At 34.1% G+C, this 24771-nt stretch overlaps 1 protein-coding gene across 1 annotated transcript; it reads left to right on the forward strand.

The window, feature by feature from the left end:
* Positions 1 to 4263: 4263 nt before the first annotated feature.
* LOC149808450 (uncharacterized) lies at positions 4264 to 24771 on the forward strand. Its single transcript, XM_089950638.1, has 3 exons — positions 4264 to 4427; positions 21452 to 22324; positions 22776 to 24771. Exons 1-3 carry the CDS (start codon positions 4400 to 4402, stop codon positions 22958 to 22960), a joined length of 1086 nt encoding a protein of 361 aa, XP_089806764.1. The 5' UTR covers positions 4264 to 4399; the 3' UTR covers positions 22961 to 24771.

Below are 24771 nucleotides of genomic sequence, written 5' to 3' on the forward strand. Positions count from 1 at the left end.
ACATGTACATGTATATATTTATGAGTGGGTCATACATACAGTGCATTAATGCAAAGTAATGTCGAAACAGTCCTCGTGCAAGAAAAATTAATATAAAAAAAGCGTGTAACAACTATTTTAAAGAACAGAAAGGGAGAGTGGGGGCTTATAAAAGGGGTTCCGTGGCGGTTACTGGAGGAAGATCATATCCAGTAGATAATTTGTCTTGAAGTCTTTCAGTATAGTCTGGAAGATATCAAAGATATTAGTGTTTAGGTCATTTAATAGCTCATGTGATCCAACTAGCAACACATTTGTACTAATATGGATGGATAATTTGTTTATGTAATACTCTAGTCTTAGTCATTGTACTGTACATTTCTTACAATTAAAAATTAAAACTATAATGATAGGCAGTCTCATTATCTTCTTTACTTTTGCACAATCAGCTATCATTAAGAAAATTTGATATCATTATTTAAATCACTATCATGCAATTAATAATTGGTGCGTTACTGTAACCGGTATAATAATATAGAATGACCTGATTCTGTCAAGGCAAAATTTTACCTTTAAATATTACATAATCTGTTTCATGTTTGACTGGATCTGGCAGAGAGTCCCAAACCTATAATGTGGCAGATATATAGGAATTTCTGGAAATTTCTAGTCTAGTGTGCATTTGTTCAAACTTATTTATAGTTCTCAAATGGTATTGTGTTATGTGTCAATCTTACGGAGGTACACGAAGTTACACCATCTTGGATGTAAGAGGGAGAAGTACCATATACAAGAGTTTCTTCTTTCCTATAATGTTAGCTTACCAGTTTCTCTGTAATTATTGTTAGTAGAAGTGCTACAGGTAAGTTCAATTACAATTTTTCCCGCTACAATTTGCAGTCTCTCAAGTCTTCAATGTGCAGTCTCTCAAGTCTTCAATTTGCAGTCTCTCAAGTCAGATGAAATGATTTTGGAAGCGGTCATCTACCTGTTTCACATTAGTTAAACTATTGTGGTCTTTTGTGTCGATCGCTATATTGCATGACTTGTATATTTCACTCAAGTTTTCTGTTGAATTAACAGGTTCAGCAGGTACTGTAGTTCACTATTTTGTTACAATATGCCTGGTATAATAGATTACTCCTGTCTACCTTGTTCTTTCGCCTTTCCCAAAATTGATTTACACCATTAGTTTTATTGCTACCGTTTATAGCCTCAAACAGTATCAATATTTAACCTTCACAGAAAGACTTTTAGCGACTAATAATCAATTCAAGTAAGAGATATTGATTCTCGTTATAATCTGAAAAGCATCTGCACAAGCACGTCCAATTTTTGTTCATAGTTTGATTTAACAAAATTGGATAAGTAAGATATTTTCAGAGATGTTCATGCAAGTTCTCTGTGGCCCGATGTGTTTCATCCTTCCATTCTCCCGATTGCCAGATTGTGTTGTAAATTGTTGTGAGGACATCTATCGTGGAGGTCCTCCTGCTTTAATACGTTCTGCTGTTATATTGTCTACCTCACCTGACTTCCTTTTCTTTAGAGCCTTTACTCCAGCCTCTACATTGTCCCAAGTATAAGATGGCCAGCCTCTGCTGAGGTCAATGGGATATTTAGTACAACTTGGTTTCCAAAGTCTCCTGGTTGCAAAGCTCTGAGCAGTATTCCATCCATCTGTTAAGAGTCTCTTCTGTGAGACTCGTTTTAGCCTTGTCCTTGATAGTGTTAGATCTCCCTTGTTTCTCTGATGCCAGGTCTTTCACCAACAGGTATGCCCTTTTTACTATTCTTTTTCAGGCTTTTCTAGACTTCCTTACATTGCTCCTCCATCCAGATTTTCTTCGCTCTTTTTCAACCCATCTTAATCCTGTTGTTTATTTTCCCTTATTTTTCTGCTCCCACAAGGTCTCGTCGTTTCCTTCTCAGTTTTCTCCTCACATCACAGCGGTCAAGGATATCTGCTTTGACCAAGGGTTTCTTTAGCATACAATGCCTGCCAAGGATCTCGCTGGCTGTACCTGTTAATGCCGTATTTAAGGTGGTGATCAAAGAGTCTAATTTTATATCTTCAGGACCCAGAAGTGTGAGTGGTGCAATATTCCTGCTTACTGGTGATTCACATACTTGTGCCACGCTTGGATCTTTATGTTTTTTTCAAGTTTAAACCTGGTGCTAATTTGTTTTGGTTTATTGACCTTCATCAGAGGAAGTTTGCTAATCATCATCAGCAAGTCATGGTTACATTTTATGTCAGCTCTCGGGAAGCTACGTGTTCTGTTCATATATTTTATTTCTTGCTCCAGTTCTCTTTGCAACTCTGTTTTCAATTTGGCAAATGGTTGAGACACAATAAAGACACCACATCATCTAAATCATCTCCTGTTACCAATAAGATGATGTGTTCCTTCTGCAACACCCCCTTTGAGGGTGGTTTTAACATCTTGCTATAATCTTTCTGGATCTGGTTAATATTCAAGTCATTGGCATCCATAGTTTAGTCTTCTGGGTCCTGTGTTTCACTGGATTGTGAGGTATTTCTCATTGCTTGACATGGTTTGGGGCTTTGTAAGTTTCAAAAGATTCCTGACACTTGTTAGATAATGAAAGTTTGATTTCTTACTTTGCAAATTTGTCAGAGGCTCGCCAATTATGAAAAAATAATCTCCAGCCCATATCCAAAAACTACTTTTGTAAAATAAACACTGGGAATTCAGAGATAACACTGACTTTAACTTCTACATGTTTAACTTGATGGTGTGCCACATTATGTCTTAAAAAAGTAACACAGGCAAGACAAAGCTGACATTTACGTAAATTATTTGTTAGATTTGCTTCACTGAGTCGATCAGAGAATTTTAGAAATATTTCCAAGTGATCTTTCGGCTATCGACGTAGATGATGATATCATCGAGGTATGCATTAGAATTATCTAGTCTAGATGTTATCATGTTCACGGAATATTGGAATGTGGACGGAGAAAGTTACATACGAAATGGCATCGATAAATTCCTTCTGGAGCTGATAATAAAACTGTGATTGCAGATGCACTTTCATGTGCAAAGAAACGCTATATTGCTTTATTTTGTATATATTTGTGTGTTTCACAAGACATTTTCCTGCATAATTTTAATTATAATATGCTAAAATGTTTATTTGATTAATATGCAAGATAAAGCTTTATTGTATAAATCTTTAATTTTTATTTATGAGGGGAGGTATTGTGCATATTTAATTTGTATTGCTTACTTAAACTTTGCCCGTGTGTGTGTGTGTGTGTGTGTGTGTGTGTGTGTGTGTGTGTTTTGTAAACAAAGTATTCATTCCTGTTTTAATTTCAACCTAAGGAATTATTTCCTGTTGTGTTCAGATACGAGTTGAGAGAAATTTGTTTAAAATATTCAGTGGAATTACAAAGTGTTTATTGACTTTTCGGACTAAAATATTACTTTGCGATTACTGAAAATTCATTCAAAGACATCCTGGATTATATGTTTTTGGTACTTCAAGACCTTCAAGACCCTTGGTACTTCAAGAGATTTAAGACTATTGGAATTCATTTGGAAAATCCTATAATTTTGGACCAATGTATGGACATTTAGGATTATTTGGAATTTTACTCACAATAATTATGTCCCTCTTAAACTTTCAATTTGTCTTTAAGGGGACTGAATTATGCGTTAATTTTACTCAACGTGTTGGTTTTGATTTTTTGTGGTGCATTTCTTAAGACCATAGAGTCGTAACAAAAGTAAAATATTCAGATTTGGTAATAGAAGAAATTCAAATTATGAGCTGTCCCTAACACTTAGCGAAGAAATAATTTATGAAACTGACTCAGTTACTCACTTAGGAATGCTACAATATAGGTCCATTAACCACACTTACATCTCCTGTAGACAAAGAATTGAAGTCGTTTTTGATTTACAAATGTTGGGATGGGTACCTATAATTTAAATCAGTGATATAAGCCCTTTTATATAAGAAAGCGTGATTACAACTTTACATGTTGCCAGTACATTTTTCACATCCCCAAAATGTAAATATATTGCAACAGAGTTGCTAAACATATAAAACTGGCCCTGCTTGATCCTTGGTATCTTCGTAATCACTTTGACGATACCAGACCTGGCTATGAGGGAAAACTGAGTGCCTTAGTCTGGTGTACCTCACCGCACTTAAACCAATTGCTTGTTATAAATCGTTCACGATCTGTATCAGCTCTGGAAAAGTTTCTTGTCAGTTAAGCAAATAAAACTGGCAAGTGAACATGTGCGCGCTTCGCCTTTATGTCAGTAAATGCCTTCATTTTACAAATCGATCATACATTCGTGAGATGTTGAGCTGGACTAGAATGTGATTACTGTGTATATCAGAGATTGATTCAAATTTTCAACTTTGTTCTTAAGAAAACAAAATGGCCTTACGAGACCAGTCTGTGTTATGTAAGTTGCAAGAAGTTATTGCTGCTATCACCATCAAAAACATTATAGTTATCATCATAATGATAATAATATTCTTCTTTCTGCTATTTATGTTACTGTTCTTCTTTCTTTTTATTTGCAACAATAGGTCACAAGCTATGTTTCAACTTCCAACAAATCAAATAGACTTCTATGCCAATATAAACTATTTTAAACATCAGAAGAAGGTATTAATTGTATTAGATTGATTCTGTGCAATTACGAACATGATGAACACCTTCAACAATTTATTCTTAAGTTTTCCACGTACACACTTAAAAAGCAGACAATTATGTGTATGGTTACTTTTAATGTGCACAAGTCATTTTAATAGGATAACCAATGCAGACGTTTAATTACCGATTTCGCCAGTTTGTACATAGCTTAAATTAGACAAAGTAATTAAACGTTTTGTACAGATGAAGAATTATGCTTACCATAATCTTGTTTTTTTTATATAGATCTTTGATCCAATACTCAAACGTAATAAAATGATAATTTAAAAATAATTTTGGCATAGAAGTAAACAACAATTACAACTACTAATTTCAACAGCAGCTGTTATACGTTTCATTGTGAATTGTTTTTTGTTTGGTAATATTTTCTAAAGTTTTATTGTCCCAGACAGATAAATCAAAGTTAGCGAGCTTTGATCTCATCAGTTTAAAGTGATTAATTTCAATTATTCACAGTAAGCACCATCCACATATGGGTGTATAGTTATTTGTCAAAAATATCATTAAATGTTCATCTGGAGAGAATGGTAACCATATATACCGGGGCTTAAGTAACAAGTAGAGAAAATAAAGTGTTGCGAATGCTGATAACTCTATTATTAACCACGATCATTGACTTATTCACAACTAATGGTTTCCATTTCAATAAATATTCACGCTTATCAGCAGCAGATATGAAGGATCTCAAATGGGTAATGATTTAATAATGAATTTATAAAACGAGTAGAATGATATCCAATTTTTGCAAGCCTTGTCAGCAAACAATTTACTTTTGGCTCAGAAGTTTTAATTCTTGCGCCTGAATAAAGTAATCCCAGAATCGAGCAGAAAAATTAGATTTTTATAAATTAGAATTCTAAGAGCAACTGTCAGACGCTGATATGATATTTCAACAATAGATCTATGATGGAAATGTTTGTGTGATGTCAAATAGCTAATTCGGTCTGATCAGTTGAAGTAGTTGTGATGCAATATACTCAGATCTGATTGTAACTGTTTACAACGTTTCCACCGAAAATTGGTTCGATTCCAGTATGGACATTCCCCACAGATGCAGTAGAAATATGGCATAAGGAAACACGTTCCACTTCTTGGATATTTGCCCGAAGTGATGATCTCTAGATGCAGACATTTTACAAATCTGGAATTGTTGTTGTGGATAATACGTACCAGTACTGATTTGCATTTATATGGCACTCATGGAACTCATATTCCCATAACGAATCTTTATGTATCAGGATATTGCCATTATTCGATTTGGAAGGATTCTGTTGGTAGATAACGCTCTGTCCATTGCTAGACCAGCATTTGTTGACATTCTCTTATTAAGAGAGCTTAATTTATTTTACTTTCATAGGTTGACATTTAAACCATACTTGTCCTTGGGGTGGGATGCTAGTTCCATACCGCATGGAAGCAGTAATGTGATGGTGACAGACTCCATTACACTTGGATGCCGCGCGTTTCTATTAATAGCTTTTGCATGTTCCTGTTGGACAGCGAGATGAATTTTCTCTATTCTTCCACACTATGGGAACATTTGCTTATTTTCTCGTTTTAGTTTGTCATTAGGAGATTTCGATGTAGGATGGACGGGCATGTTTTAACCGATGTAACCTCTATGCATTCTGTGATGCTCGCCCATTTTCCCCCAATGTCATTTCGGCTACCGACTGGAAAGACTTCTGGCACAGTGTTGCAGTAGTAGAATAAATTGGCTGCTTAAGGCGGTGCAAGAAGAACTCCTACAGTGGAAGTCAATCGGTAATGAGAGTTCCGCGCAAGGATCTCATGAGCGTATTTGGACCAATCAAACATAAAAATCCGTAATCACTGTATGCGAAGTAAAGAATGATACTTTTCGATATCATTAATAGCATCTAATGATTCCTCAACTCCCCTTAAACTAAAATCTCTCGATTTTATTTTGGATATGAATATAAGTGCAATATAGCTTAGTGGAGCATCGTTACTCATGAATACAATTTATTTTTAAATAAAATGGTTTTTAAGTCTAATACCATGACAATTTCAAAATTTTAATCAATCCCAGTCACTATGTTTCCCCAAAATTACTTTACTCAAATTCCCAAAACAAGTTTGTGTTGCTTCTTTAAAAGTATTTTATAAAGAGTAATTTCCATTCTCATCTATCCTTGTTACTTCTAGGAAAGACCTTGTTGTCAGAATTCTCTGTTGTTCTTAGCTGAAGCAAAAGCGGATTTTATTAATTGTGCCTGGGTATATTCTTTAGCATTTATGTACATAAATATTCAAACTCTGTATAACTTTGAACTTTATCTCATTGTTAGGCATTGTGTTTGATTTTATTAATATCTTATAAAGAACCTTACATTCTTCCTCAGTCTTATGGATAATATTTGACATATATGAAATTAAGTTTTTGGAGAAGATAGCTTGGAAATTTGTAAAGTCTGTATTTTGTTATAACGGTATTAAACCCCCAACATCATTGAAAGATTCAAAATAGACGTACCATCCTGGTTAAATCACATAGGTTACTTCCATATATGTACACACTCTAAACAGTGTGGTCTAACCTCTTAACACCGTCTGTCACACGGACCAAAATTTAATATATATATATATATATATATATATATATATATATATATATATATATATATATATATATATATATATATATATATAATAGTAAATATTGTATAATTATAGAAGTGACTTTATGTACGAGCCCGAGCCACAAAAAAGACATGTATTAGTGCTCTAACTGTTTCCAAATATCGGGTTAAGATAACAAAATGCATATGAAATTAAGCACTCCTATTACTCCAAACATTCATATATTAGTGAATAGTTTTTCTTCTTCTTCCAGTGGGATGCTGATATTTGGTAAATGATTCCATGTTTTCATTGCATTCACTATTAACGTTATTTCGCTGCCATTATCAAAGTTTCTATTTATTTATTTCCAAACTCACAAAAAATCAGTCTAATTATCAAGACTACGACATTTACAAATGTCAATTGTTTACTCCATCAAGAGGAATATATTGTACGAAGGTTTTGCTTTATAATGCCCTCTCATTCTCTATTCCTCTGACTTTCAAATTAATTCAACAAATTATTTATTAAATAGTATCTGAGCTAGTTATACGAATCCAACACTGGATCCTATGAAAGATTGAAGTAAGCGCACACAATTCTATATATTGTTTAATAATAATTTTGAATAGAAAATTTGAACTGTTTAAGCTTATGATACATTCATTTCATCTCTCTAATATACGTAAGTTACCTAAAGGCAAAACAGTTGATAATGCTATTTATTTTATAAAAAGAAAACAATTATTTATTGTTCATAATCTCATAGTGCCCATACATTCAGTGATGCTGTAATTATAATCTTTCATAATCTCATAGTGCCCATACATTCAATGATGGTATGTTTATATGCTGTCATAATCTCATAGTGCCCATACATTCAATGATGGTATGTTTATATGCTGTCATAATCTCATAGTGCCCATGCATTCAATGATGGTATGTTTATATGCTGCCATAATCTCACAGTGCTCATACTTTCAATGATGCCGTGTTTATAAGCTGTCATAATCTCATAGTGCCCATACATTTAACGATGGTCTGTTTATTTGCTGTCATAATCTCATAGTGCCCATACATTCAATGATGGTATGTTTATATGCTGTCATAATCTCATAGTGCCCATACATTCAATGATGGTATGTTTATATGCTGTCATAATCTCATAGTGCCCATACATTCAATGATGGTATGTTTATATGCTGTCATAATCTCATAGTGCCCATACATTCAATGATGCCGTGTTTATATGCTGTCATAATCTCATAGTGACCATACATTCAACGATGGTATGTTTATATGCTGTCATAATCTCATAGTGCCCATACATTCAATGATGGTATGTTTATATGCTGTCATAATCTCATAGTGCCCATGCATTCAACGATGGTATGTTTATATGCTGTCATAATCTCATAGTGCCCATACATTCAATGATGGTATGTTTATATGCTGTCATAATCTCATAGTGCCCATACATTCAATGATGCCGTATGCTGTCATAATCTCATAGCGCCCATACATTCAACGATGGTATGTTTATATGCTGTCATAATCTCATAGTGCCCATACATTCAATGATGGAATGTTTATATGCTGTCATAATCTCATAGTGCCCATACATTCAATGATGCCGTATGCTGTCATAATCTCATAGCGCCAATACATTCAACGATGGTATGTTTATATGCTGTCATAATCTCATAGTGCCCATACATTCAATGATGGTATGTTTATATGCTGTCATAATCTCATAGTGCCCATACATTCAGTGATGCTGTGTTTATATGCTATCATAATCCATAGTGCCCAAGTTTATATGCTGTCATAATCTCATAGTGCCCATACATTCAATGATGGCATGTTTATATGCTGTCATAATCTCATAGTGCCCATACATTCAGTGATACATTCAATGATACATTCAATGATTAATTCAATGAGGCTATGCTTATATGCCGAGCACTCAGATGTTAGCTTTCTGAGAATATTAAAAATCTATAACAACTTGAAATAACTTATACATACACCGAACCATGTCTATAACACATAAAATAATATTAGCATACCAACAATATATTCACAATAAACAAATCTAATTCGTATGGATAGAACTATATCGTAAATGCAATTAACATTATATTCTTATCAAATACACCTTTGTACTCCAAGAAAGATATACCGTAACATATAAAAACAAGCGTTACTTACAATTCTTTATTCATATTGTTATATGTAAATAGTGTGGTACTGTATATATTCTTTCTTAAATAATAACTTGCTTTCCAAGTATACATAATTTCACGCGAAGTCAGTTTAATGCAATAGTAATCTTATTCGTAACAATAATACTATCATTTATACTGTATTTGGTCCTTTTATCTTACTAAATTGTCTTTAAAAACTGGCTTTAGGCAAAAGTAATCAAACTATAAAGATGAAAAAAAAAACACCAAAAAACCAAGCACAAATATCTCAGTGACTGGTAGAATAAAAATTGCAAACGAGAGAAAAAGACATTTAAGAAAGGATTATTTCTTCTTTAAATTTTGGTTTCTTTTCATAACGAATTATGTTGTTTGCTTTTAATCCTCGACTTGCTCAAGATATACTAGTTTCACAATAAAATGGGTCACTTGTATATGTCTTAAAATATTTTTTATAGAAATTAATAATAATTTTTAAGATCTATGCATGCATGTGCTAGTAAACAAAACGTAATAAACTTCATCTTTATAAACCAGAGGTGTAAAATAATCAATAGATCAGTTTATAATTGTATATATATATATATATATATATATATATATATATATATATATATATATATATATATATATATATATATATATATATATATATATATATATATATATATATATAATTATAAACTATATGAATTATATATAAAAAAGTAAATTTAATTTTTTGAAATAATAATTTTGGTTGAATGTATTGAAATATTTGACGATTTTTATCTTTTGCTAGATTCTTTCTTTACAAGATTGACAACAGCGCATCGAAGAAAACTACTTACGCCAAAACAATTAACAGAACATAATTAGCTAGAACGAAAGTTTATAACCAGCACTCTAAACCAACCAAGTTATCAACACGGTAGAGAGCTGATGCTGATTTTGCGCATACATCGAACAAACAATTACCATTTAACCAACCAATCGAATTTACTTCCTGAGCTTGCACTGACGACATTTATTATACCTCCGCCACCAGTAACAGCTTCTCTCACTTTGTTAAAAGACAGAGCAACAACCGATATAGTCAATTTTCTTGCAATGACTTCGTGGCAGACTTTTCTTTATATGGTTATTTCAGGCTTCACTCATTGGCAATATTGCTATTAAAAGACCATTACTTATTACGATATGTTCTCTAATATTTTTCTATAGCTCTTCTATCTTTGATACTTTCGATCTGTCTATGCAATAATTGACCGCTCCGGTGGCCTAGTGGTTAGAGCGTCCGCCTAGGATGCAGGGGTTCGAACCCCTGCCGAGTCATACCAAAGACCTACAAAAATGGTACTATCAGCTGCCTCGCTTAGCGCTCAGCATTAAGAGGTTAGTGTTAGGACTGGTCGGCCTGCTGTCAGGATAATGTGACTGGGTGGGACATCATGTTACATGTCTGCGGCATGATGCCCCAGTGCTAGACATCACTATAAACTGTCACACTGCAGACATCGTAGCAATATGAATGAAAAATTGTTAAAGCTACGTTAAAAAGCATGATCACACACTGTCTCTGCAACACAGCTTTCATTTCTGCTGATAGTAGTTAATGAGGATACTTTGGTGTCAATGGAAATCTCAGTCATAAAGGTCGTAGGACAGTCTGGCGTCAAGGGTAATTTGACATGGGTAAATTTAACATGGAGTGAATGGAAACTGAACATAGCGACAAGGGATTGGGCAACTTAAACGTCAATGAGACTTAATGTTAAAATAGGGTATATCAGAATTGGTGTCAAAGGGAATTTAACATGGGGAATTTTAAACGTGGGTGGGACTATAGAGCGATAAGGGATTGGGACTGTCTGGCGACAAGGGATTGGGACTGTCTAGCGACAAGGGGAATTGAACATGGGACAATATACGGACAATGTGACTTCTATATCAAATTTGGTCGTTTGTACTATACGTACAGAACTGGAATTTGACATGGTGGGACTATATACGGACAAGGGAAATTTAATATGGGTGGGACGATATACATACAATGGGAATTTAACATGAGGAAATGCAACATGGATGGGACTATAGCGGGACAAGGGAAAGTTTTGGAGAGATATTCTCAGTGTTAATTGGTCTGTTACACAGTAAGTTATATGTTGTGCTGTTGGGAGTTATTTCAAATTACTTGGATTCAAAAGGATTAATTCTTTTTCATGGAAAATAGGTGTGCTCATATGAAATTCTTGAGGAATGACAGCTCTTATACAAATTTATTCAGATTTCCAAAACTGAAGTGATATTTCTTGTTTCTACAAGGAACTGTAGACTTCAACACTACACAATACAACATACGTCATCGTCTTCCATCTTGGATTCTTCGTCAGGACTCGAACTTGAAATTATTCGAACATTTTGTTATGAGGACTTCAAAAATTGTATTCGTGGATTATTCTTGGATTATTTTTGGATTTGACTCTTAAAATCGTAAGTTCAGATTTTTTTTTAATTTTACAGAATTTTCCAGGGAAATAACTTATTATATTTTTTCGAAAGCTTGTTGTTTTCACTCTTTCTTGTGTTACTGTTTATTCGAGCCTAAACACGTAACAATATCCAAATGATGCTGAGCTAGCTTTATAAAGACGAAAGGTGAGCAAACTAAAGTTAAATATAAAAGGATTACAAAGAAGATGAAATGGGTAACTAAGAAAAAGATCAAAGGAATCAAATGGAAATTAACTTCGCAACCAACTCATCAATAAATTATGCTCATCTCGTTGGACATTATTACATGACCTAAACTGTAACCTGCCTCCAAATGAGTATGGTCCATAAAACGTACAATAAATCAAACTGTAACCTGCCTCCAAATGAGTATGGTCCATAAAACGTACAATAAATCAAACTGTAACCTGCCTCCAAATGAGTATGGTCCATAAAACGTACAATAAATCAAACTGTACGAGGCACATCACACCTTTATCACATCATTGCAGATCACAATAGTACACATTGAAGTGAATAGTGAATACAGGCCTTTATTGCTAATAATACCACAAATCTTGCATTTCGCAATTGAGTTTGACTGTATTTCAAATAAATAACACGACGTCTTTTGTTAAACTAATCACCCGATAACATACGATACACTAAGAGTTGTACGTACTTAAAAGACACGTAAGGTCTTAACATTACCTATGATACGTGTTATAAAATATTAGAATTTCTTGAGTCTAAGACTGCATATATATGGACTCTTTTCTTCAGTTAAAAACCATGATATCACACTTTTTTTTAAATAAATATGTAACACAAAGTTGAGATAAAATATGAACTATTTACATGTTTAAATGACACATCACATCAACAGAACAAGAGCTAAATAATGCAAAATAAATCAGATAGAAACTTTCCTCTGTATATGAACACACATTATTGTATGGTTATGTGTAAACGTTTTAAAATTAGTGGCTTAATTTTTTTTTTGTTTTGATTCAGATGTGTTTCCCTGTGAATAGAGAAAGATATTATTATATTTTCTATGTTAGAACCTGATACATTTGATAGTGTGTTACAAAACACTCGACACTGTAACAAGTCGCTTAGCCTCGAGTGAAACAATCGTTTCTTTTATGTAATTAAAGATGAAATATATCATACATTTATTCAGTAATAGAACATTTTATTTGTATTCAGTAACAGAACATTTATTTACACTCAGCAATAGAACATTTTTTTGTGCTCAGCAGTAGAACATTTTATTTGTGCTCAGTAATAGAACATTTCAGTTGTACACAGTAATAGAACATTTTATTTGTACTCCTTAATATAACATTTTATTTGTACTCAGTAATATAACCTGTTATTTGTATTATATATTAAATATGTTCCTGAATCAAAGCTCAGATGATTCATCTCGATTTTTGTCACCAGCCCCCACCTCCAATTATTTGTTTAAGCCTGCCTCAATTTAGAACGTACATACCAGCTGATCTTAAAACACCGGCAGTTAAAGAGAGCAGAGGGACTGGAATAATATAACATGCTGGAACAAATTACAATGTTTAAAACAACTTAACTCGATTCGACCACAGTACAAGTCCGGTTTATTGATGGAGCGCGCCAGACTTTAAAAGATGTTGACTAAATAGTACACTGGACAGGACTCGGTAGTGAAGTGAATGTTGCCAAAGAAGATATATTCCCCAAAGTGCAATGATAGAGGTTTAATATTTATATATTAAAAGTCAAAAGTCAAACAATATTAAATGAATAAGATCCGTGTGTGAATAATTACATTTACATTCCAGTCTGGATTTTGGGGATAAGTATCGAACACACAACGCAAAGCCTTAGCAGATCATAAATAGTGCAATAAAATTACATATTGGTGAATACAACATTTCTTTGACAGGTTTGTTTAAAGAAAGTTAACTCTACTATGCATTCGTCAGAAATTTAAAGGTTATTGTAACACATTTATGCACAAGAGGTAAGGGATCTTAACCTACAGGAGTCCTCTATGCACAGACGTTAGCAATATATACGATCCCGTAGTTGAGAGTTGTTCAATTATGAATCTCATTTTTAGCAGGCACGAGAAACAAATATACGCAAAGCCCCGACTGACAATGTGATCACATCTCACAGGTATCCGTAATATTCGATTATTTTCGTATAAGACAACTCAGCTGTGTGTTGACTATTGTGATCTTTTTTCTTTGCTTATGCCTATTTATAACATCAGGATAATATATGTATATTTACAGCGATTGTTAACCTAATCTCCGGTACATGAACATATTTGGATATAAATATTGGATCTATACCTAGCCATTAGGCTGCCTTTCGAGTATATTTTTGAGTCTCCAAACCGAATCGTGATTAGAGGGTAAGGCTTAACATTCGTTATCTCTTTGACGTTAATGGTCACACGGGGTAAAAAAAAGGTCAGGTGAATCCACCCCATGGCTAGCAATATATATATAATGTACATGTATGTCAAAATCTGTCTACGTAAAGTCAATACAAATGAAAAAATTCCAGACTCGACAAATTAATACCAAACTATAACTATGTTTGAAGTTGTCTCTGGGTTAATGAAGAATTTAAACGTGAGAATATTCAGAAATAAATGCAACTATCAACAAAAACTCTTAGAGATTAAATTAAAAGAAGTTTACATGAGTGCATGAATATTTCATTGCAATTGGACAATATGTAATCATCATTACAAAATGTTTGAAATTTAGTGAAATCTTAGTTAGGCTTAACAATCAGACTAATGAAACAATCCATCCAGCTGTGAGAGCATTAAAACAAGGTCTTAAGACATACGTGAAGAGTATAAGTTTTCAACTTTTGTTTTTAGTTTTGACATATCAAATTTGAACAGCAAATAAGATATAAACGCAATAACATAACGGATGTTTGAGAGGATTGAATATTTTGCGTTGAACTTTTAATGGACATGACGTTTGCAGATAATGATAATACATACCATCCCCGAATGGGTTAAGAACGAAAAACATGCACAAATGTAAAATTAAAAACAATGTACGCTTATTTTATTCAGTGGAATTTGTGAAAAATGAACCAGTTGATCTTGTCGGTAGACAGATAAATCAAAATCCAATACAGAGATATTTACACGATGGCAAGTAAAATGGGTATATTTACAAAATTCAAACCTTTGGTTTATCAATTTGAGTGAATGACATATGGGAAATGCCAATTGGCGATACTGGATGAAGCTATGCCGAAACAGAAAAAGAACATTTTGGTTTTCCCCTATGTTTGGTCTAATCTTGTAAAAAAGAATCACAATGAAATTTCAAACGTATCACATAAGTTCGCATGCTTTTTCTTTTATGTGTCTTGTTTTCTATCTCCGTAGACGGATTGCTTTTTCCTGCTTGTTTTCTTTTGTTTTGCTTCTGAAATCTCCTATTTCTCTTCTCTTTTTCTCTTTATTTCCCCATGTATATAAATACACTCTAAGGGCAATGTCCCTAGTGGCCGAGTGGTCTAAAGCGCTCTCCGTTACGGATCACTGCCATCTCACCTCTGTCTGAGTGGGTTCGAGTCTTGGATTCGGCCAATGTTGGTATGTGAGAAAGCTTGCCAGTAGCTTCTCGTGGGTCAGTGGTTCTTTCCGGGTTTTTCCCGGGTTCTTCCTCCACCATTAATGCTGGCCGCCATGTATAGCCTATCTTGTGCTGAAAAATGGCGTTAGACCCCACAACAACAACAACAAAAACCATTCGCCTTTCTTATAATGAAGGGTTGCTTTTCCTTGACTTTGTGGACACTCTGGGACCGAAGTTTCTTTCTTTCGACAGATATAACAAGTATTTTCGTTTAATACATGGAGGACTCAAAGAGCGCTTTTTTCTGTCTGGATCCTTACATTTTTCCAGCTTTCATTAACGCTTGTTTGCGACGTGGATAGTCGATGAGGACATTTTTTCACGGTTTGGGGTTACTTCTGTTTAGTATCTGCTGAATTCTGTATCAGCTTAGAAATTGTAGTATTATTTATAATATTGCGTATATTTTAATCTCTTTCCAGATTGCGTTTTAAGACTCGGATAAATTCCGTATTGGTGTCAGAATTTTAGCACTATCTTTAATCAAAACATTATTTATTACCATTCTTCTGGAATGCTTTTAGTCGCAGCTAAAGTCCATGACAGCTTTGAAATGTTAGTCCTACCAGAATTTTTTCCGGATTTTTTTTAATCTCTGCTAAAATGCGTGACAACTTTGAAATTTTGGGATGTTTAGTTTAAGACATAATTTTAAAATATTTTACTGATTGTTTGTATTTATAGAAAATCTGCTTATTATTTAGAAAAGTTCAGTATTACTTAAGGTCTCTGTCTTCGTTATCATTTGTTCTGGGTTTTCTGTTCTAGAGTCAACTAAATTTCGTGAAAGTTTCGTAATTTTAGCATAATTTTAGTCACTACCATATTCTTTAATATAACATCCCGGAATATTGATAGTCTGCACTACTTTTGGAATTTTAGTGTTGCCTTTAGTCTCTGGCACTTTAATTTAATGCTCCAGGCTTTTCTAGTCTCCGCTACATTCCTTAACAGTTTCGTTATTTTAGTATGACTTTTACCGATGTCCATTGTAGAGTTATTATAATTTGATTGCCTTGATGACAACCAATCATAACATCCGTACAGTATATGCAACTTTACAAACACTACCAATATGGTCGGAGGTATAGGTGGAGCTTGATATCTACATCTCAGATATATCCATCGAGCAAATAGGTAGGATTCTGTCCTAGAAACTTATCTTCCTACATTTGGTTTGTAAATGGGTGCATATGTGATGGTTATGATGAATGATTTTCTGCCCAAGAATACGTCTTTAACGTCATTACTTCAAATACTAACAATATATAGCAGTTCACCAATTTTTGCATGTGTGTTACATGACAGCCGGCGTGTAGTGCTGTAAGTAAGACTATTGGTTAGTAAGCGTGGCGTAGTTGGTAGATCTAGATGCTGTTCAGTAAGACTGTGTGCTGGTCAGTTGAAGTTGGTGTTCGTCAGTATGTGTGAGTAATGGTCAGTAGGAATATTGATTGATCGAATCAAATGCTGGTCATTCATGTTGTAGATTGGTTGGTAGATTTGGGTGCCTGTCAGTAATTCTGGTTTTGGTTGGTAAGTGTTGGTGATGGTCATTATATGTGAGTGCTGATAAATAATGTTGATGGTGGCCAGTAAGACTGTCTGTTTGGTAGTAATCTTGGGTGCTGATCAATAAGACTGTGTAGGTCGGTAGAAGTGGGTGCTGGCACGAAAGTATGGATGTTAGTCATTTGAGGTCGGTCTTGGTCATAGATGATATTGCTGGTAGTAAATAAGTTATTTTTTTAAGGCTTTTGATATTTTAGCATTACCATTCCCCTTGTCTCTAGGGTCAATTTTTTGTACTCCAGACCAAGCTAGTTGCTGTAGACAATGGGAAATGTCATGTTAAGGACTAATATTATACCCTTCCCATTGCCCTCAGAGTGCAATTTTAATGTTGAATTCATGGACTAATGTTCAATTCCCTTCGTTCTCAGACTGCCATTTTTAAAAATGCAAGCACGATGTTAAATTTATATTGTCCAGAGTGTGCCATTTTTGTCTTCAGGGTCACACTTAAAACTAATCCTTCATAATCTAAGAAGGACTTTAAACTGTACATTGTCTTTAGGTCCTTATGTACAGGTCTCATGGTATTGGAATCATTCATAGACCTCGTCCTTCAATCGTAAATATATTATGCGTTAGATAGCGTGGATATCAGGGAATTCCATAAGGGGATTTCACAATGGATGAAGTGTTTTTGCAGAATGGAAGCAAAAACTTCGTTGCATAACACTGGGACGTAGGCTACGTGGAAGTAAAGAGGCACCTATTTTTTTGTTAATTTTTTCCAGTAATCATTGTCATAAAAATCGCTCGCAACTTTTGTATTATGAAATTCATCCCAAAATGTTGAAAGTTGATTAAAGTATATAATCTTCAGAAGACGTAGAGTATTAATTAGTTCCATTCATTTATTGTCATTTATATCAACAAGAGATTATGACAAAGTATAAACAATACACAACAAATATTGATACACATTATCTGCCCATCTAAAGAGACATTAATCAAAAGCACATACAGAAATTCACAAGTAACGTTCATTAAAGCATTAACATTCGTTAAAATATTGCTAATGTTAATAGTAAACATTTACTTGTGTACAAACTTTTTGTTAGATATGACAGGTCAGTAGTATTATCTAGCCTGTTCCATTCCAAGACATTGTTTTGTAAATGAGACTGTGTATATCATCTCCATAGAGGAAAGTTAAAATGTCTGAAATTTAAAGTCAGATTTTACGCTGGAGTATGCACAAAGGTTACTCGAGAAAAGGATATCTCTCTCACAAGTACTCGTTGGTTGGTGCAGAACGAAATTGAATCGACTGTACAAGATAATTATCAAGAAAGCAAGTAAACAGTGAAATATCTATGTATGACCGTCTGTCTGTGTATATACATATATAAATGATGAGCAGTGAGACATATAGGCGGGTAGATGGATACAAAATCAATGTCTATTAACCAAAAGCAAAGAAAAATTTTGATCTGCTTGCATATTCTGTATTCTGTTTGCATATTCTGTTGCCGATGGCAACACAAGAGTATAAAGGATCAACAAGTTAATGTTGACTGTACCTTTTGTCTATCTGAGCAGTAAATATTGTGGTGGTGGACGTGATAGCTCATCTGAAGAATTCACATTCACGGAAAGCTGAAGCTACTTCTTAGAGCTTATGTAGAGATCCTCTTTGGCTCACTGGTCAGCATACCGGATACGCGTCCATAAAATGCCGGTTCGAATCCTATGTTAGATCCCGCTAGACTCTGCCACAATGTTTTCTCCTTGGACAATATATTTTTGCCATAAAGCATCATGCCAAGTCGTATCAATCATTTCGGGGGTACCAATCACTTCAATGGTTCCATTTGGAACCTTCAATGTAACATATTTATTTCTCTTATATTTTTATAACTCCATACGCAACATGAAAATCCCGTATACGTCGACGAGTAGGGTTAAATATTTATAATTACTGCATGAAAAATTCACATGAAAATAAAATAATGTAAAAGTGTCAGTATTGTATGTTAGACAGTACTGATTGGAGTAATAAAGCTTCTTTTGAAGAGTAATCGGGTACAACGAAGAATCAACTATTTTCCCGTCGTACTAAAGTTTTGCATTCTTCAATGCTTTTTTCTTCCAATCAAATCGTAGTATTTACAGCAAGGAGCCCATATTAAATCGTTTCCTATCTTGAAAGATGATTTCAGTCGAATTAACGACTGAGGTTAATATCTTCTTATCAGATGTTAAAAATCTAAGACATATGAATAGCACTTTATGTAGTACAACAATACTACGACTGAAGCCGGTACTATACTGAGAATCCAAGTGATATGATACCTAAAATGGAATGCAAAGTGTCTGATTCCCCGTTAATTTAAACCGTCTTCTCAAGGTCATCTTCACTCACCAGCGCGATCAAAAGAAGGTCCACGGATGGAGTGCCGTCCAGCAGTGACAGAACCCATCAATACCTCCAAACTGAAACACCGCCATTTTAACCTAATATCTGGAAGATGATTACCGCATTAACATGTAAATGATAAAAGATTGTAATTGCGGTACTCCAAATGCACCCTATGAAATGGAATGAAGAAATAGTCGATATCAACGATGAAATGACTGTCACTTTAAGAAACAGTTTGATTGGGGAGGATTAAAATCTACTTTTTCAAGTACTGAAAGAGTTTGATTTTTACATATGAATGTGTATAATTTATAGTACTATTAAACACGTACATTTCCAACAGCATAGTTAAACAGTGCACATACATTTTGAAAAGGTAAACGAAGGAGGTAACCAATGTAGGATCGAAAAAATGACGAAAAGAGAGTGACATTCAATGTTGTTGTTAATCAACCAAAAGAAAGCGTGAGCCTTGTGCTGAGAGCAAATGTAACATAGACTACGATCGGTTTAATTTCAGCGAACAACGGACCGATTAACTCAAACTCCAAGTATTCCCGTTGGTCTACGTACCAAGAACACATCTCTGTCTCTGGTTCTGTGTTTTTGAGAGCACTGATTGCTTGTATAAAAGGTTATCAGGAAAAAAAATAATACAGGAAAATTAAGCATAACAGCCTACAATTCAGATTCAAATTAGAAAGACATGCATGCATTATTAAGTCAGGAGAAGCATACAGAGATGCAGACATTACTAATAACACAACAAACGGTGCTATCTGATAAAGTAATTCATTGGCAAAGAGATAATGCAACAAGAACAGATTGACAGACATCATTTTATTAAATACAAAGATTGATAAACGATTACATTAATTATGAAGGAGGTGGCCTTATGTACAGTATATGCATTCGAAACCTCGTGACACATGGAAAAACCACACAAACAACCAAAAAATAAACCAACAAAAAACGGTTAAATGAGCCACTGTGTGTGCATCAAACAAAATCATCAGTCAAATGTAGAAACCACACAAATATTTTTCACACAGATGTAAAAATCTATTTTAGGTAAATGTGTTGAACTTTTGTTAAGTACATAAATTAGTTATACCTGCGTGGGGGCAAAAGGCTTACCTAAATGTCAAACTGTTGACGATATATGGTATTTTTAGGAGGGTGAGTTACCTAGTAGTGCTCTCCAGTTATGAGCAGTCCGTGCTGACTAGTTATTTTTACGTTTGTAAGCAGCTATGACAGCAGTTTGGAAGTACAGTATATGATAGTCTGGTCTATTATCGATCAAGTGTTAGTAAGTTTCATGCTGTGGTGGAACTTTACGACTGTTGCAGATAAATTTAAATTTTTTCATATGCAAGATATTGCTGTTTGATTAGAATTCATTATCATTAGGTAAATGTAATTTATACCACTAGGAGGTCCCATAACCGGAGTTTAATATTCTCATTGTCCGATATGGAAGATTCTTAAAATATCTCGTATCACACAGTACTCTTTAACTTTTTAAGATTATCACGAATCCGCATCTTAATCTGTTCTTTGCAAAAATGTTTTGGTGGCTCGTATATGTAAGCTTGAAGTTAAGTTTAGTAAATGTTATGTCCCGGATATTAACTCTGTTACATGAGTTTTAATTGAAGTAATTGCACTAAATTTGATCTCAGAAAAAGGGAAAGGAGATACTCTAATTATTGATTTCAACCAGAAGTCCAATACTTCGATTAAAAGAGGTAAAATAAAACTTTTATAGTTTTTATATTCATTTTTAAGTTCCATTCTTTTTTGGGAGTGTTTTATAAATTGATATAATGAACGTGACCAATTATAGTTAACGAAATTGACATTTTCATTTGAATACAAGATTGTGTAAATTTGTTTTCCTTTTCAGCAAAAAGTACAACGTTAATACACATGCGATCATTCAAATTTTGTCTTGGAATAATGATAATTGTATCAGCAGCAACAGCAATCCTTGGGTGTATTTATCAATCATTGATCGCATGGAAAGGGAAAAATGCATTTACATGTGAGGAAGTCAGTGAATGTGATTCAGAAATAGACCTCAGGATCATATGTATTGTTGGAAATCGAGCAATGTCTCTTAAAAGACTCTTGAACTCATTAAATAATGCATCATACTTCGAAGACATTGTCGTTCTTGACATTTGGATTGACAGATCCAAAGATGGAAAGGTGGATACGCAAACGTTGGAGGTCGCACACTCCTTTCAGTTTCTACATGGTACAAAATATATCCACATTCAGCCGTCTCACGCGGGTGTGTATGGGGAATGGATTTATACATGGGATGTCAGTGATCATTCACCAGAAATAGCTGTTATACTCGAAGATGACATTGAGGTTTCACCTTTTTTCTACAAATGGTTAAAGTTGGTGCACAACAAGTATGATAATTACTATAATATAAACGGATATTCGTTACACGGCAGATGCGAAAATCATGCGCTAATTGCACATAGGAACACATATATCGACGTTCCCAAAAACAACACAGTTTTTCTCTATCCAGCCCTAAATACTTGGGGATTTTCACCACATAAAAACCATTGGACACATTTCGTGAACTGGGTGACATTAAAAAGCAAGGATAAGTCATTTAAACCATTTATTCCCAAAATTGCGCCAACCATCTGGTACGAGAATGCACGTAGGAATCGAAGCGAGGCTAATATTTGGTCATTTTTGCACCTATATCATGCATATGTGCACAAGCTCTTTACTCTGTTTCCAAATATTCAAGGTAACGTTTTCTTAACTCTGGTTTATTTCTAACACAGCTTGAGTTATATGAAGGAGGAAAGATCTTTAAAGTTAATACACGGAAACGTAATTGTCAGAGCTTCTGCTAAGAATGCAAAATACGTTTTAAACATATCGGGTAAAGGTTAAAATACTAATTTTTAAAATAAATGTAACGAAGATGAGGAAGCGTTGGTACCAGTACCTCAGTTTAATTGACTTACCCTATATTATTTTCGAATGCATACTTAGTTCAAACTGCAACAAAACAGTGTTAGGTTTCATTACTTTGCTTGTGTATAGTCAAAATATAAATGTTATTAAAAATTAGACGAACTAAAACACTTAAAATATTTCATTCATTTTGTTTCCCCTAAACTCTGTCGAATGATTAAATTTGATCTATTGCTTTTTTTTGTGTGCCTTGTTCACTAGTTCTAGATCTGTTGTAGGTGATAGGGGTTTGTCCATTCACTGGAAGGAAAAAGGACTACATTACCCAGAGAACAAAAACAAGCAACCTTCTGGAAACCTGCTTCTGAACTGGATTTTTGAAATGGAGACATTGCCTAACGATCCAGCATATTTTGATTTCGCCGGTAGAAAAATCAACTCCAAAGATTTTCAGTGGCCGTAATTGCTAGAAATTTGTACAGAGAGAAACAAAAGAAGACACCATGAGATCCATCATGATATACGTGTTGCATTCTGATTTGAAAGTAGCACGCAAATAGAATGATAAATGTATATTTTGTTTAAGTTTCATTTTTATGCATGCATCTACATCATAGGATTTTAATCTTTCTCTCTAATATTTTGAAATCGTTGTATCTTTTAATTTTGTCTGCTGTTTAACCTATCCTTTAAAGGAAACTACTTGCATGTGTATTATATGATTGTCCCAGATGTATAAATAACTTGACATTCAATGTTGCGCTTGCAAGAAAGTTTAGTACAGATGGAACATTAGTCAGGTAATGTTCTTTAGTACAGCTTTAAATTGAAAATGTATAAAAATAAGATACTTGTGTGATAATACCTGTTGAGCACAAATTATTACCTGAACAGAATGGATATCATTTGCTTTTGACCTGACGGTTGACAAAGATTTATTGAACTGGAAGAAATCGAAATAATGTACAGGTTTTCTTACGTTAATTGTCATATAGAGCATATATTGTCATGTTTAAGATTTTAGACAAATGTACATATAGTGTAATATATATATATGTGTGTGTGTGTGTGTGTGTGTGTGTGTGTGTGTGTGTGTGTGTGTGTACGAATCCTAATAATATCCAGTTAATATCAGTACTACATATTTTGTTTTCATCTTGTGAAGTATTATTGTCCTTAATATTGTTTTTGTAATTACTAAACATCACCTACATGTACTAACCAACACGCATACTCAGCTACTGACGATTAACTGCACTGTCGCACACAAAAGGTAAACTATAAATAAAGGGGATGCTTCAGAAGTGAAACTCCTTACAAACAAAATTAACATTTCCATTATTATGCTTATCCTTTGAGACTTATAGATCATCTTCTTATAAACGAGTAAAGTGTAAGGTGATAAACGGATACAAATATTCACAAATACACACATACTTATATTCTCTCACACATAAGGGTAAGAGTGCTTACCTACTAGAACCACAAACATGGATGGAAGTTTAAGTTATAGTTGTGAATAGCGAAAGGAAAATATATACACATACATTAAACATATTTTTGTTGTTGCATTCATTGAATAGTGTATCTCTATTTCTCTGAGATCCGAGTGGCTTTCACGAGGGCCGCTGAGGAGATTAATGAAGGATTGTCAATAGTATTGGCACCGCTTCACTGTTCCTCGTCCCAAGCTTCTCCGCACTGATGGTCCATAAGCCAATATTCTCTTGAGGCACCTTGCCTCAAGAGGACAGTCTTCTATTATTTATAGCCGTGTTTGTAATCTTGTTGATGGCTCACGATGACTTCACACACAAGGTAGACATAATTGAAGAGTATGCTGAATAGAATGTCTAATGATCGATGACTTTCCGTTCTTCCACATTTTGACTGGTCGTGAGAACAGTCGAGAAAATGGGTAAATGCGCCTATACGTATAACCTATGGGCGGATCGATGCTAATGTTTCAAAAATCAGAACGCGTGCAATATTATTCAGTCAGGGTGCGCTTTTTTTAAAAAAAAAAATGTGAATATAGCGCACTCGTGACGTCAATTTGGATATATCCACATGAACGTTCATTAGATTTACAGAGTGAGTACAGTATGAACCCGTGTTGTCTGCAGTAGGCTATTCTCATACCAGGAGTGATACTACCACCACAACGTTTGTATCGAGTATTATTCCAGAGTAGAATGACCTGAGATTTATATCTGGCTATTTGCTATTTCTTCTCTTCTTGAAGAATGTTTGCTACTTTCTACTCATTCTCCA

Source organism: Sinohyriopsis cumingii, chromosome 1, assembly GCF_028554795.1.
Source record: "Sinohyriopsis cumingii isolate HCF-2022 chromosome 1, ASM2855479v2, whole genome shotgun sequence".
NCBI classification, from domain to species: Eukaryota; Metazoa; Mollusca; class Bivalvia; order Unionida; family Unionidae; genus Sinohyriopsis; species Sinohyriopsis cumingii.